At 42.5% G+C, this 17,490-nt stretch overlaps 1 protein-coding gene across 1 annotated transcript in view; it reads left to right on the forward strand.

The window, feature by feature from the left end:
• Positions 1–6,706: 6,706 nt before the first annotated feature.
• Positions 6,707–17,490, forward strand: part of unc5cb (unc-5 netrin receptor Cb) — a 104,821-nt gene continuing 94,037 nt past the window's right edge. Inside the window, exon 1 of the mRNA XM_070924306.1 lies at positions 6,707–6,824. Within this exon, the coding sequence (XP_070780407.1) occupies positions 6,707–6,824 (118 nt within the window). The remainder of the gene's footprint in view (positions 6,825–17,490) is intronic.

Consider the following 17,490-nt stretch of genomic DNA (forward strand, 5'->3'; position numbering starts at 1 on the left):
CCACCAGTCCTGGCTGCTCTTTAAGTGTTGTCTTCTTTGAGTGACTGTGATCCAAAGAGCCTCAATGAGCTTCAGTTTCACAGTAAAGCTAACAATGTGAAGCACAGAGGAATAAAAATGAATGCATCCTACTGTATATTAACATTTAGTTCCATGGAAAAAGGGAGAAAACAGTTTCATGACAAACAACTAATTTATATGTATTTATCCAAGAATGAACTTTGCACAAGCATTTCTTGCATGATATACAGGATGCTATCTACAATCAGTAAATTGGCTGTGCATATGTATGAGTGTTTGGCTTGTGTATGACCTGCTTATGTTTGCCACTGCGTCTTACGTTGCTTTTGATGTTTCTGTGATAAAGAAATGTGCCCGAAAGGGATTAATGAAGTACTACTACCACTACAACTAGGCTTACTGCGACTGAATCAGTAGCTGTGAATCTTTTGGTCATATTTCGGCTCAGATTGTGATTTCTGCTTGGCTCAGATCTGATCTAGGACGGTTTGGACAGATACTAAACACAGTGGAGCTTGAAGCTTTGATCCAGAATCCACAGCACAGCCAAACCTGGGCAGTGGAGAAGATATAAGATGTGTTGAGGGGGGATATCTGGTCTGTGGCACAGCGGGGCTCTCTCCTTCCTCCAGGCGAGTGTTCAAATGAGAAGTCTGAACTATCAGTGGCTGGTGCACAGGGTCAAGGTCTGGCTTGCGTCAGTAGTCACCCCGGAGCTACCCTGGTGGTCTAAGGAGCTGCAGCACGCCAATATAATCAAAGCCAGTACTCTTAGTACTGTATATGTGGTAAGTAAAAACAGCATTAATGTACCCTCTTCTCTAATGGAAGCTCAATAGAAATTTTATTTCAAGTAAAACAGCTCAGGTGTATTGGTTTTCTGCCATTCTCTCAGTAAGGTATGCCTAATGTAAGATATTTAAAACCCCATGCCTCACTCTGAACACTAATGAAAAACAAAAAATAATGAATAAACTAAACATTCTCCACGTTGACATGTTTACCGGTTGTGTAAAGTTCATTAATTTTATAAGGCCAGTAAATTATTTCAGAAAGATTCTTTGAAACCAAGAAATTAAGTTTTATGTCTGCATGACTCACAAAAACAAAACAAAATGTAAACAGATTTCAGTGCTGTGACAGTGACCTCATTGACATTAATTAAAACAACTGCAAATATAATGAATTTCTTATTTCTAATCTTATTACATTACATAATTGTAGTGATGGGAGAACCACCCCCTCTCTTGTGTACTGACTGTGAAACTGTCATGTTGAAACACACTCCTGGTGGCAGCAGTGTCTTTGGCTTTTTGTGTTTTACAGGGTGACTCACAGTCGTGATGGACAGGCAAATCGATATTTTGACTTTGGCCACTGGTTTTTCTCTTGCAGGAGGAGCAGCGGTAATGGAAGAGGACTGTAAATAAGTGGAAGGTTCTTGACAAATGAATCCATTAACATTTGCCTGTGTCGCCTGGCGAGCAGATTTGCTGTTTTATGGAGCAGGAAAAAAGAGCTAGTAAATCTGAGGGCGCTGTAAGGGTGAGGAGCTGAGAGCAGGCAGGGGAACACATCTCCCATGATGCAGCACTTTATCTCCCTCCCAAATGGCATCTTTATCTGCCTAAATTAAGTTTTGATTCCTTGCCACATACGGAGCTGCAAATCACTTTTAATACTGATATCAAGAGCAGCAGTAAAGTGTGCCCAAAGCGATGGAAAGCAGCTTTATTGTGTGGCACACACTGCCGTCACCACCATTCACTGTGTCTCTGTGGCTCACAGTTGTAAAAAAAAAAAAAAAAAAACCCCCAAACCACTGCTTTGTGTGCAAATCATATTATGCCATTTGTCATCATTCAAATTCCTCTCTATCCTGCAGCTCTGCACACGGAGTAACTTCAGCCATCTACCTGTAACTCTGCGGATGAGGAAGAAGGATACCCCTAAAGGTGACTTAATTTATAGCTGTGATTAATTTTCAATTCCATTTTCACTCAGTGATGTTTATCTTTAAAATTAGAAAGAAGCTGGGGCCTATTTGTGTGTGTGTGTGTGTGTGTGTGTGTGTGTGTGTGCGTATGGTGGAGGGAGGGGGGATGGGCTGGGGTTGGGGAGTCGGTCCCACATACAAACTGCATTACACTGCCTCTGCATTATCATCAGTCTGCCTGCATATCTCTCTGTTTGTTTGTCTGCCTATCAATCTGTCTGACTGTCTGTCGCTCCGTCTATTGATCAACAGCCTGGCAGGAGAGACAGAGATCCTGTGAGCGCTCAGCAGGAATACGGGATGTCTGACATGCTGAGAAACATATTCTGCAACAAAGGATGAAGAGTATATGTGGTAACAACAAGACTAAGAGTCTACAGCCATGCTTGGGGCTCTGTGATGCTGCACTTGGCATAGCGGTGCATTTAGCTGAATGCAAACATGCTCACAATAACATGCAGATTTTTAGCAGGCATAATGTTTACCATCAAAGTTTACCATGTTAACACGCTAACATTTGCTACTTAGCATTAAACACAGATTATGGCTGAGGCTGAATGTTAATTTTGGACCAATTTAAGATTTAGACCTGATGAAATATCAGGGGATCACTGAAGTGATTGAAATTCATCCTGAGAGGGACATGTATGCCTGTATCAAATTTCATGGCAATCCATCCAATAGTTGTAGTTGAGACATTTCACTAAAAAGCAGAAAAGTCAACCTCCTGGCATTACAGGAACAGTCAGGGGATCTTAAACGTTATCAGGATTCATCGTCTGGGAAACATGAATGTGTGAACAAAATAAAAAATATTTCATTTGGTATCGACCCATCACATAGATATTTCACAGGATAAGTGACTATGGGTGGCCCTTGATGCAAAGGGGGTCACCAAAGTCAACAGGATTCATCCTCTGGGGAACATGACTGTCTGAACAAAATGTGATGGTAACCTATCCAATAGTTGTTGAGATTTTTCAGTTTGGATCAAAGTGACGGACCGGTGGCTAAAAACAGAGAAGCTAAATCAGAAGAGATTCGCACAGAGATATTGGTGTGAGAGAGTCGCTCTCACACCAATATCTCCCACTTGAACTATTCTGATGAATGTCACACATAATATAATTTAAAATGGGGTGAACTTTGGGTTTTCACACTTCCCACTTTTTGGAGGCAATAAAGATGAAATACACAGACTCAGTATTCATCTTCTGAGCTACCTTCCAATTTAAGCAAACAGCTAAGTGACTCAGACAGTGAGTCACGCGTAAATAAAGCACAGTTATAAAGCATGCAGATAAAGTTCAGGGGTTCAGATACTCTTAAAATGAAAGCTAAAATGGACAAGACTTTTATTTCAAGTGACTTTTAGCTGTGGTTGGTCGCTCCAGACACTCCACTTCCAGCATCTCAGACATGGTTGCCCTCCTGGGGTTGTCATGCACTACAGTGTCAAGTTTCCTGCGAGACTAAAACATCCATCTAGCAGCAGTCCTATGGGCAAAAAATACCTCTTTATTTGCTGAAAGGGGCATGTTAACAATCTGGGGGGCATTTACGCCTCAGTATTTCTGTGATATCCAGGCCATATCCCTTCTCAAAAGCTTACACAGGTCAGCGGTGAGTGTGTAAGGTTGCATGAATGTTTTCCTCTTCTCCACAAAAACTGAACACATCTTTCTCTTATTCATTCTCTGCTGAACAACACATCACTCCTTTAGACAACACACAGTACAGTAATTGTCAAATATTGTGCTGCATTGTGAAATGTAAACACAATTTTAAACCATGACCTAACAGCTTTAGACCCAAACAATATATACTGTACATGTGATTATGTTTTTAAATTTCATATTGCAATTTAATTTTTTTTTTATGTCTGTCAATGAGAGGTCAATTGTAAGAGTACACACCAATGCCTATAAGTAACCTGAATTTCGTTAAAATTAATACCTTTTCAAGATTATTCCACCGTGTTTCTGCTTTACTGAGACTCAGCTTGTCACATGCTGCTTTCAGAATCCTTGGTGAAGAAGAAGAAGAAGAAGAAGAAGAAGAGGAAAAAGGGAATGGCAAAACTTGTTCAAGTTAACAAACCACAAATAAATGACAGCTCAGTGCAACAGCAGTATGCAGAAGGACATTTCAGAAAGCACACATCATTTAACCTTGAATTGGATGGGCTGCAGCAGCGGAGGGCTACGCCACTTTCCACTCCAGTCAGCAAAGAACAAGAAAATGAGGCTATGTGAGCCATCACCAGAACTGGACGACTGAGGAGCGGGAAAATAAAGCGCAATCTGAGAAATCCTGGTTTGTGATGTGACATAATGGTGACAGGGTCAGAATGTGGCCTTCATGGTGCACTTTTTTTTTGGTTCAAATGGATACATGCAGCAAGATAAGATGCCATTTCACATGCACACGCCACTTACAAGATTGTTTTCGGGACATGACAGCGACCTCAGTTTTCCTCCCATAGCTTGTGCACTTTTCATATCTCAACCAAACAGAGCACCTTTGGGATGATGTGGAATGTGTTGATAGCAGCATGAATGCATCACTATGGAGTCAGCATGGACCAAACCTCCCTGAGGAACGTTTACAGCACCTTGTTGAATCCATGCTTCCATTAAATGGCAAAAGGGGCTCCTACAGTGCCTCATTAAACACATATTGCGCATTATGTGGGCTTTTACAATATGTAGTATATTTTTGGAGGCCTAAATCACAGCCATCATCCCCATCTGAGAAGAGTTTGAGTCAAGAATAAAAGCAATTTCCTGCATATCCTACCTAAAATTGAAATGCCAACAAGATGACAGCTGCCCATTGACATCACTGTGCAAAAAAAAAATGGTGATGGAGGGGAGGAAAATATCATGCTCCTTTAATTAGATTCATATTTTAAAAGTTATCACGTTTCATTTTGGTGCAGAGATAGTGTCAAGCTCATATTTCACATTAATCACGAAGTATCGGGGGCATTGCCCAGACATCTGTCATGCATATAATTACTCATCAGCCTTTTATCAGAATCACTGAAACAAATTTCCCCCTGCAAAGCAAAAGACGTGTGTGTGCGTGTGTGTTTCTGTGTGTTCAAGAGTATGTCTGTTAGGCTGAGATCATTATTGATCAGGTTTTGTGACATGCTATTACTACTTCTAAATAACAATTAGAGTGGCAGAAAACAAGGGCGAGTGCAGGGCCCAGTCAGATAAATTATGCCTTCCTGTTGCAGTGCCTGCGCTAAATTAATGAGGATTTATGTTCTCAAAATACACCGAGAGGCCAGAAAACGGAAGCACCTGTTTGCAATACACAGGGGGGAATGTAACAAGGTACATTTACTACAGTACTGTACTTAAGTACAATTTTGAGGTACTTGAGTATTTCTATGTTTTGCTACTTTGTACTTCTACTGCACTATGTTTCAGTGGGAAATACTGTACGTCTTACTCCACTACATTTATCTGACATGTATAGCTGATACCTTTTCTCTTGAAAAAAAAGCAGTCTAATTGAGGCTCCTTGTCATGTTTCAGATGTCAGAGTTCATAGCAGTTCCACCAAAGAGACATTTCCCTTCTACACTTCTCAAATCGTTTTATTTAAATAACTGTTTGAGACCCAAAGAGGTCAAATGATCCAATATTTCACATTGGACCCCTTTGTAGGGTGTCCGACCCCTCAGTTGGGAACTCCAAATTCACCCACAACAGCAATGACATGCTGCTTATGCTTCCATGCATCAGTATTCACATGTCATATACAATAATATATCAGCCACAGGGAACATTTTACTGCAGGATGAGTATATATTTTTACATTGTGATATTAGTACTTTACTACAGTACAGGATCTGATTACTTCCTCCAACAGCAGCATTACAACCTGCAATGATTACTACCTTACTTAAAATATATTTTTGAGACATGTTTTCAGTTCATGTAGAAAAGAGAGACCAAATGAAATAAAATGTCAAATTATTTTTATTTCTTTAAGATCCAGAGGGCATGGTAGGCTACTTTAGAGCTGTAGGCATCACTGACTTCAATGACTGGCATGTATACTGAACCCAAGGCTTTCATTAATCATGTGTTTGATAGACGACATTCCATTCCGCTCTGCTGTCCGGGCCAGGTTTTGATACAGCGCCACTTGCCGGAGCACTTGGATTGGCTGAAGGAGCAAGGTAGCCCGCAGAGACTGCTCCTTCCTCCGGTTCAGTCCCGTCAGTGGAGCGCGAGGCGCGGCGCACGCATACACACGGCACACCCGCCTGCACGCGTGAAAGGTGCGACAGAGAGGGACTCACCGGAGGACTTTGATTTTGGTGTGGGACTAATCGGAGCATGAATTTGCCATCAAGACCACATCGATCCACATCTCTAGACAGACCAAGTGAACCTTTCAAGGCAAAAGCAAACGGAGAGAGATTTTAATGCAACATCCTTCCTGACGGAGGGCGATGCACCCGCCTCTTGTTCCATAAACTGTCACAGACAGCCAAAAGACAGCGCTGGATATATTCTCTGCAAAGCCTTTTTTTTTGCGCTCGGGTTTTATTTTGAGGGGTGAAATTTCGACTGCAGCGCACAACAACGGGCGACAACAGTGCGTGTTTGAGCGCAATTTCTCAGTGACTCGGACTTGCCTCAGCGCGGAGTTTGACTCCTCATCATGGGGTACGGTGCACAAACTGATAGAGAAGGAGGAAGAGTGCCGAGATCCTCTGCCGAGATGCTGACTGTGTCCTGGCTTTTGCTTTTTCTCCTGGTGGATATCGGAGTGGCTCAAGGTAAAGTTAAAAGTGTATTCTTGACCTGTGAACTTTGCTTTACTCTCCGTAAAAGTTCTGTAAACTCCTCAGCAGGGGTGTGATGGACAGGAAGAACCACCTGAAGTTAGTTTACTCACACTCCTATTAGATAAAATACAGTTTAACCACCATTTGTCTGTGAGCTATTTAAGAGAGGAAGGCATACATTCAGCCTGTAGCCTGTATCAAAGCAAGTAGGCCTACAACCTCCCAATAATGTGGGTTAAATATGAAGCAAAACCACTAAAGCTCCTCTGCAAAACACGTTGAAGAAAGGGGTGACAAAATCACAATACCTCCATTCAAAGGACTGAACATTGCTTATTTCAGCTGTGTAAACCACAACTGGCATTTGTGAATAGGAACAGTCGCACCATCACATCTGTTTCTCTAAGAAAAGAAATCCAGAAGTGCTGTTGTGCTCCAGCAGAGCTTCCGAGAATACCATCCAAAATGAAATTGAGCCCATATTTAGTCTGCTGTTTTACATCTCCCCCAAATTGATCCTTAAAGATTGTCATCCACAAATAGATTTACTGAAATAAAAATGGCATTGCACATGAAAAATATTAAAAGAAATTTGTAATTAGGTTATTCGAAATCACATTACAGGAGGTCAAATATAATGAGACCATTCTTTACTGTAATTATTATGAACCAAATTCAAATTCTCCTGTATCCCTCACACTGTGAAAACCTTGCAGAGGAGAGGCTGAAGGTTCATTCATTTGCTTTTCCCTGAGCTGTTTGGTTTCCAGGTTTAAACAATAACACACAAAATGATTCATTCTTTGTCCACCTTGTTTTGACATACATACGAATAGTTTAATTCCAAAATAAGATGTCCATTCTTTGGAAACAAGCACAGCGCGTAATTATGATTGGTATTATCATATACCAAGTCCACTGAAGCTATTAAAGCTATTAAATACTTTGCTATTTATTAGGACTGAATAATGTATGTATTGAAATACGGAGTGGCAGAGGCAATTTTCATTTTCAACACAACACCTCATATATATATGATCAGTTTTAATTTCTCACTGTGTTAAACTTCAACCAGTAAGCAGATTTTTTAACCTTCAGTGTGTCTTCAGCCTTTTTCCTTCAGAGTAGAGTGGTCTGCTGAAAGATGTTTTCTGTAAACCGTAGTAGCTGTCAGTTACGGAAAGCACTGAGATAATGCCACAACACCTGAAGCCATTTACTTAATCTGCTCCCTCCTGAGTGGGTTTGTCTGTCAAACAAAGGGAGCTAGGAGGAACCCATCTGTGTGAGGGTGAATGCGCAGTATGTGTTTGTGCATGTGTGTCAGATGCCATGAAGTGTGTATGCCTCTGGAATTAAGGTAGGTGGTCTGTTTGCTCCTTCTGGAATGAACTGTGGATGAATAACATGATGAAATGGGGGGGAATGAGCAGATTTTTGGTTCGCAGACAAGGAAAGACCCACAGTAGCAGCTTTTTCAATGGCCTAACGTTTTTTTTTTCGTGAAAGTTAAGGCTTTGCTGCTCATGCAGGAGCAACACAAGCTTAAATTGGAGGTCCAAGCACATATCCTAGACAGGGATGAGGGTCTTTGAGCAACCTTATCTAGCTGCTCCAGACCTTCATCGCACTCCTACATAGTTAATGAGCAAAAGAGGGAGAGAAGGAATGAAAAACAGCACAGGTCCGGTTTCTGAAGGGCAGGGTGAGATGACATAATACCCGTTCCAAAACCCCGGAGAGCCCTGTGTCATTGACTAGATGGGAATACGAACAAGGTCCTTCTCTGTCCATTAAGAAGTCGATACACCAGGAGAACATTGTTTGAGACTAATTAATGGGCCCCGCTATTTTTGGGCGCTGATGAGCTGTACACATTTCCAGATCGCTGGAGAGTCACTTCTTCAGTGTAAAACTACTGGTGATTAAAGTGGCTCACTTACCCAGGCGCTCCTCGCAACACCGTCCCTTCCCTGCGTATTTAGTTTTGGAGTCATTTGAACATATTTTCAGCATTTGTATGCTTAGGTAGACTTCATCTGACTATTACAGTTTATTTTTACTTCCTTACTTTTACCTTTTGAGAGGACTTGCTCTCACCACATCTACAGACAGAAGTGAGCACTGGGAAATGAGAGTGCTCATTAACCTGCTGAACTCTTGACAAAGGAGACAGGTTGAGACAGATATAAGCTGGGAGCTGCCAGAAAGGTAGCTGAGGAGCTCTGTGACAGTAGCCTGATTGGACACCCTCGGTGCAAGAACAGATGTACTTCTGGTATTTCCAGCACAGCGGCAGAGCTGTACAGTGTGTGCAGTGTCTGTATCCGTGTGAATGTTGTTTTTAAAAGTTGATGGAAGGTGTCAAGTTGTTATGGGAATATATGGAAGACTTCCTCATAATATAATATGTGAAAGAGATGGATTTAAAACAGTTTTCCTTTTTGGGGGAAGTAAATGTAAAAACTGTAGTTCTAATAGAGTGAATCTGAAATATAAAAAATGTTTAACCATGAAGCAGACTGACCAGTGAATTAAGGAGAAAGCCACACTTTTTTATTGATTTCTAAATCTTCTTCAGGGGAAGCAGCTGAAAAGAAATGGGAGATGGGTTTAAGGAGGATTTCTAAACCTTCAGCATGGATTACAGCTCAGAGACACTCCTCAGTCTTTAAACAATCATTCAAAAGTGCTGTATGTTAAATGTATGTAATTTATTTACCTATAATATAACTTAACACTGACATCTATGTACTGCATCTCTGTGTTAAGCAGTGGATACTGACAAAAAGTCCAGCCCAGGGTGCTGGCCTTCCTGGGATTACTTCAGTTTTTCCACAATTATGTCTCTCTCTTCCTCTTTTACTTACTTATGTTCCTGTCTCTGACGCCCCTCCACTTTCTGATGATGTGTCCTCGAGGATTGTTTTCTTTTAGAGGGAAAAGTTTAAGCATCTTTATTATATATGGTTTCTAAAATATCATGACTCACAGTAAGGCGTTGCTCCCTTTCAGGCTGATCTGAGCGCTGCTTTAAGAATGCAGGTAAAAGTGAATGTTATTTCTATCATTATTATTCTAACAGGCTTCCCTGTGGCTTGACAACCGGCTCCTTGGGGGCCACTAACATTACAACCATTGCGGTCATTCTATAAACCGGGCCTGTATGCACAATGAGCGCATTGTGTGCAAGGAGCAGTACTTATAAATTACCTCCTATGATACTCTTTTTGCCAGCGCCCATGAACTGGCAATATGACACACTTGCAGCCAAGCAATTTAATGTAATTGAAGGAAATTAAGATTCAGTAACACACTCCCCGACGGGCAGGTGAAGGAAGAGGGCAAAGTAAACAGTGTGTACAGTATGGTCTGACAGTGCTGAGTGGGGTCAGAGGTGCATGCTGGTTGCTAGCTGAGCCACAGACGGAGCGTGGTTGTGAGTGATAATTACTGTGAAAAGTGGCTGCTGAGTTTGCTTCCCAGCTCCACTTGATGTCATATACTATTGTTATGAAGGCAAAAAATATACACATGGAGCTATTTTGGGGCTGGGAACAGTCATCTGGTGGATGACGTCTTTTGTTGTGCTGGTGGAGGCAAATGCTGTTACTGTCACTGTAGCCAGGAGTTTGGAAACACAGAGGTCATCAGTCCAAATTCAGTCCATCCAAATTACATCCACGTTTAGTGCAAACCCCACCCGCCTCCGAAAAGTTTGACCAGCCAAGAAAAGAAGGACCCTTTAACTTCTAATTTATGTTATCTTTAAATTTGATCTCCCTTCGTAATGGTCTAAATGCTGTTTCAGATTTTTTCCCACACTGTCAGGATATAATTCTAGTGGAGAAATTATAAATCCTTGCATTATATTTGACACTAATTTAAAACAAAATCAGTCAAATTTTAAAGGTAATGAGTCTAATGGGCCGTTAAAACCCACATCGTTCAATCTGTGTATAGTAACAAAATGTGAACTCCTCATCAGGTTGTTAAAACCAATGCTGCCAATGGCCATGCACCAGTTATGAGTGGCTCACAAAATCAAAATTTTAGAGTTTATTCTGCATATTTATGCTCTCTGACCATCCTGGTGGAATGATGCCTGCTGTAAAGTAAACCTAAAATCTTTTTTCCCCCCTCTCTCTTTTCCTAATGAGGTTTCTGTTGGAGGTTTCCTTGCCATTTTTACGTATTGCTCTCATATTCAAGGCATTGTAAAGCCATTTGAAGCTAGAGCTTTTGCAAATAAACTTGACTGTAATGATGGTCTCAGGTTCCCGTGCCATCTCTGTTATTTCCCCTCCTTCCAGAGAGGCAGACGAAAAGGCTGGAGAGGAGGTGCGATAGGGAAAGCGGTGATCGCAAAGGACACAAAAGAGGCAAATGGGACAGAAAGATTAGTGGTGAAGAGTGGAGAAGAAACTGGAAGTAGAAGTGAGGAGAGAAAGAGAGAGGGAAGGGTGAAAGCGAGATATGGAGCGAGGACAGGGACGGACAGGGGAGGAGAGGAGAGTGTGTCATTAATCAACCTGTGTGACACTCAAATACAGGGGAGCCTCACAGTGCAACGTTCACTTCTATTAGCAGTCCATTAGCAGAGTTCGGCACAAGTAGCAGCACTTGACAGGCAGGCCTGTGCCAGAATGGCTGACCTGTGTCTCTACTCAATGTATACTGCACCACCTAGATAGTGTATGTGTGTGTGTTTGCTAAGAGTTTTGGTGAGAGTAGGGTAAGTCAAAGTGCACCACAGGGCATAAATTACTGTGCCATATTGTGGCAAGTTTTTACTTTTTAGGCTGTGGACAGCAAATGAAAATAATTGTATAAAAGGCCCCACTTTCAATTATGCCACTGGATGAGAGAGGGTATAATGATTGTAAAGATGATGATGGTGGTGGTGGTGACCTGATTCCCCACCTGTGATATCCCCTCTGCCAGAAAATGGCTCTTCAGAGTTGAGGTGGCTGATGCATTAGAGGTACAGTCATTCCCCATTCAAAGGCTCGTTGGCCTCTTACTAGCCAAGAGCCCTGTGATTGCAGGATCTCATCCAAGGGGGGAAGGGGGTGTGGACCACTGTCCCTGCTCTTGATCTACAGTTCATTTATGATTAGAGATCAGAGTCGACAGTCGGGAGGGGGGGGTTAGAGAGGGGGACAGACCCAAAGGGGGGAGAGAGAAGTGATTACGAGTTAAGTGGTCCTTCTCATGCCATTATAGGCAACAAGGCTGACAGAGCACGTCATGAGTGAGTATAAGTACACACTCCACTCCTGCCCTTTAATTTGGCATCATGGCCTCCCCCTGGCCTCCCCCCTGGTGCTCAACCACTAATGTCCTTCTGCATTTTTGTGTTCCTAAAATCAGTCAAGGACATGTCATTACAAATGTAGGTAAACAGGAGTGTGAGTAACTAAAGGTTGGTATGTGGGAGAAACTTTTATTTTGATAGCTGTCGTTGTATTTTTGCTTTACATCTATGATCTCTTATAATTGCTCATCCTGATCATTTAGTGACACAGTCCATATCTCTCACTCTGCTTTTCTTCATGTTTGTTTAGTTGTGTGATAATCGTCAGCATTTCATCATAATTTAGCTGATGTAATCATCTGTGGATACAGCAAAAATGAATGTCCTGTACTGTTGCCACACATGCTATTCTACCTAGCAAAGAGGATTAGGGCACAAAATAGACAGAGTTAGAGGGGATTTGAGAGAGGAATGCTGGTACTCTTATGTATGCACACAGACACTATAAAAAGCTCAAAGTGCTGATGAGCAGTAAAAGGCCGAGTCAGTGGGAATGCTGTTATTTCCCCAATGTCCTTTAATAGTGTTCCCTGCAGTCTTGGTTCCCCGGCCCAGCATGGAGCGTGCAACAGCCTCGGTAACTGCTACATAGTAAGCACAGTCCTAACATGGCACAGCAAGATGAGAGACGCTCCGACAGCAGGCAGAACATTTAGGCCAAACATGCCCTGCATGCAGGTGTGAGATAATCCGAGTGTAGCTCAGTGTGTGCATGCCTATGGGGTCTAGAAGCAGCACTGGTCAAAGTTAGGGAAATATACCTTTAAAGCTTTCTTGATGAGAGTTAGATGAGAAGGTTGATACCACTCTCATGTCTGTACGCTAAATATGAAGCTACAGCCAGAAGTGGTTAGCTTAGCACAAAGATGAGGAGCAGGGGAAACAGTTCTGTCCAAAGGTAACAAAATCCGCCTAATTAGTTAGCTTTAGAGGTGCTGGTAGGCGGATATAGTACTGTCATACTAATGTTTGTCAGAATTTCATATGTAATTATGAATGCAGCTAATCTCACCTACCTACATATATATTTCACATATGTCACGTACCTTCAAACTGCACACAGTGTTCTAAAAACAGTCTTGAGCACGAATATCATCATCTCAAGGTGCTCTTTCAATCCTCTGCCCTGTCGCCGTCGGGGCACCTTTGATGTTAAAGCCAGGCTATATGTTCAGGTCTGATGAGAAAGGCCAATGTACCACTGAGGCGGTAATGAGTGAGATGATATCAATGGTGACTCATAACACCTGAGTCACACACGCGGCGTGGAGGCTTTGGCACTCACCTGAATTTTCACGTCTCTATGGAAATCCATTCCGCTCTCTGGAATGGAAATACAGCTGCTATCTTTCCCTCTGTTCTGACTCTGATTGACAAAGCTAAACCCTTAATCCTGGCTTTGCCCTGTCTTGCGCTCAGAGCCGGAGCCTCACGAGTGGAATGGGACTAAAGCAAATATATAAAAGCTCCTCCTGAAGAATGGGAACAGTATTCATCTGTAATAAGTTATTTGCCAAGCTGGCGTGCATTTTGTCAAACCCTCAAGTGGATACATTCATATACACATTTGATGTACCTGCTTTTGCTTCATTGTGTTGTTGAATGTGTCACATCTCTGCATTGTGAAGAGGGGTGGTGGTTTCCAGACGCCACACTAATGTCTGGTCGGGGAAGGTTGTGGTCTATGTATGTCAGCAGAACAGAGAGAGAGAGGGGTAAGGAGAGAGGGGGGGCAGGTATGGGACCACTGGTCCCGGCTGAAACATGAGAGCAGCAGACCCACGCTCCCCATTTCCTGTCTCCACTTTATCAGCATCTTGCTCTCTGTTATTTCTGTGCTCTTAAAGCATCCGATGAAAGCCTTGCCACAGATAAATGTTTGTGCCTCCTTGTTTTTTATGGGCCTCAAATGAGGGACTTTACCCCCCCCCCCCCCCACCCCACCCCCACCCCTTCCTTCATTCTCTCTTTTTTTTTTCTCCATTCCTGTGTCTGCTTTGAGATGCCACAAGAGAAGTTACAGTCTCTGGTTTACATTACGGTTCCTTTGGGATGGGCTTGAGATGCTTAAAAGGACAATGCTTGTTCTTGTCCTTCTAAAGGAATACATTTTTACAAGACTTTAGGGAGAGGGCATGAGAAAAGGCGGCTCATTCGACTACACCACATTTGTGCTTACTTTGTAAGAAATAATTATTTCCTCCTATAGATTCATTCAGTGAGATCTGGGGAATGAGAGGTCTTTTGAAAAGAAACTCATAGTTGTGTCCTTAACAGTCTGCACTCTCACCTCTTATCACCTCATACAATATTTTCTTTCTGACTCACATAATTCAGTCGGCTTCTGTTTTCTTAGCTTTCTGTATGAGCATAGTGTTGTGTGTCTTTGTGTGTGCATGTTCATGTTTGTCTGCATATGGTGGCAGAGTGTGTGTGTATGCACGCCTGTGTGTGTGTGCGTGTGTTTATTCAATAATAACAGAGTCCGAGAAAGTCTGTTTCAGATAAATCTGTGTGAATACCAGACCATTCATCCCCAGGAAATCAATCTTTCTCATAATTCCCCTCATTTTTCTTCCATCTGTTATCTACAGAGCTGCCAAACAGACTTTTAAACAGAGCAGACCATTACCAGAGGGCAGAATTAAATGTGTGTCAGAATGCCAGCCTGTAAAGTTGTTGTTTTTACTGAGTTAAATGAGGTGCTAAATTAAAGCTTCACAATTGGTATGCACTGTGTGATTAATCCCCCCCTCCCACCCACCCACCCACCCTCCATGTACTCCTGTTGACAAGAGCAGAAAAGAGTCAAAATGTGTGTTAGGAGTCAGGGATGTTTTAAAAAAATGACGCTATTGAAATCATGCTTGACTGTTGGAGGCGCATGATGAATGCCTGTTTTTGTGTTTTTGTGTAATTACTCTGTACAAGTCCCAGCAAACACTGTGGAATTCATCACCAGCATCTTGGAAAACATTTTCCGAGTTTCAGAGCTCGAGTTAACCGCCCAGCCCCACCGTCAGCACTATCGCCTAACACCCATCAGCCCAAACACCCTACTGTGTGACCTCTTTTCTTCATTTTGGGCTTTGTAACTGTGCGTCGAGTAATGGTTTGCAACTTGAGATTGCTGTTGGGTGTCAGCACTTTCCCGTGTTTGTACAGCGTGTGTTTGTGAGCCTGTGTGTGTGTGTGTGTGCGCCATATCTCCATGATCAGTCCCCGGCGACCTAAGTACTGGCAGACAGTGTTTAACTGGGGCAAGCTCAATGGGTCTCATTTAAATGGGGCCCAGACAGAAGCCCCACGGTGAAGGGTTACTTTATGACTCCTAACATGTAAAGCACACTGTCGAAGCTGCTACAATTTGTGTGCTTGCCAGAGAAGGTAAACTGTACTGTATTCTTCTGTCAGGGAACCAAAGAGCGCTGCTAACGTTTAAAATCTGCCAAATTAGGGGGTTCCACACGGAGAATAAGTGGCTGTGTTGTCTTTGATTTGTATGCATTCTTCAGTTAATGAATACTATGGAGATGAGGTTGATAATGACAGAAAGCAGTCTGCGCAGCTCTGAAAGTTCACTGCTATAAATGTCAGAATTATTAATGAGCTCAAAGTGTCAGTCCCTGCTTGTCCTACATGATGTTCTAACATGAAAGGATTGAACAAAGTCAAGTATAGCAGCCCTCAAATTCCCAGTATTTCTGTAGCGCAGTGCATGCATGTCATCGTCGGCTGAAAGAGTGCTTACTTTAACACATTAGGAATTATGCACTGTACAAATAAATGCAAATCTCGCAAGTTGTGTAAGGGATTGGCAGTAGAGGAGAGCCTCCAGCTGTGCATTTGCCCCTTTCAAGGAGCTAACCAAACAGTAGGCAGAAGGTGAATAATGGATGTTGTTGTGATGATTGCTCTGAAATGCAGCGAGAGAGAGAGAGAGAGAGAGAAAACGCAGGAGTTTTTCCTAAACCAGGTCAAATGTCTGAATTGGCCCTCTTTTGTATACAGATGAGCATCCTCGCTTGAAATTCCCACAATAAACACAACTCTTGTTTGCTGTTTAACATCCACAGCCTCCCAATCCCTTCAGGCATAGAACCCAAAATATTGGTACAGACATTTACCGTGAAATGTATGCTACTGTCAGACCCCACTGAGCTGCCTCCAGATTAGAACAAGCCCTCTGCACCATCACAACATGGAGGATCAATTCCTGCATTTACAAATATCTTTTCAAACCAATTGATAAATTTTTAATGGCTAGTACTGGTACCATTATTAATAGGGATCATAATAAAGTATTGTATTTGTGCATATGCATTATTTTATAGCAGAATCTCACTGCTCTCAACACAGCGGAAGGTTTTGTAGAACTGCTCTCCCTCAAGTCAAGTTGATGGAGAAATGAGATCTCCGTTTGGAAAAAATGACCGAGCTTAGGAAGATGACAGGCTTGTTTCTCTAATTCCAGACCTCTATAAACTATGACCCCATACAGTACACCAGCTGCACTGGAGTCAGCACACTAACTGTAAACTGATACACCATAATGGCTTGCTGCAGATATGCCGGAGCATGTGCAGCGGAAACCGATAATTCAGTGGTGACACACCATGCATAGGGGTTCCCATGGTTTTTAGGCTGACGTGAGGTAAGCTGATCTGTCAGGTAAAAGCAGAGGGGGTTACACTGGAGAGACGTGGAGGGGGAGGGCGACTCAGGGTAACCTCTGCTGTTTAAAGGAAGGAGCAGTGCACTGGTAAATCATACCTCCCGATGAGTTTCCTTCAGTAGCTGCTTGTTTAAATTCTACTGCACACATTCCTCGCATTTAGGAAGCTGCGCATTACTAAATCATGGTATTTTTGTTTTTACAAGTCTGCAAAATATTTCTAGCTTTCTGCTAACCACATTTCTTTTTTTGTTATCGCTGTTTTTTTCCATTCCGAATGTTTTATTTAGCAGCCTGCTCCAGCACGAGACCCCGCCAACCGAAGCAATGATACCAAAGGAAGAGTAGGCGAAGAGGAGGCGGAGACAAGGACTGAAATGCGACAGAGATAGTGTAGCCACTCCTAAGCTGCGCGGCTTTTAACCGCCGGATGAACGGGCTGAGAGCATCCAGGATTCAGGCACATTAACCCACAGCTATTCTGAGCTGCTTTGTGTGGCTTTTTGTTCATGGAAAAGAGGCAAAAATCTGGTAAACAAATACAACAATGTTAAACAAACCGATGCATTGTAAGGATTGGGCAGCTTTGAGCATTACCAAGTCACATACATGCATATTTCCACCCCTGCTGCAATTTCTTGGGACATTTGACGGGGTAATCTGAA

Source organism: Enoplosus armatus, chromosome 18 (assembly GCF_043641665.1).
Source record: "Enoplosus armatus isolate fEnoArm2 chromosome 18, fEnoArm2.hap1, whole genome shotgun sequence".
Classification (NCBI taxonomy): Eukaryota; Metazoa; Chordata; class Actinopteri; order Centrarchiformes; family Enoplosidae; genus Enoplosus; species Enoplosus armatus.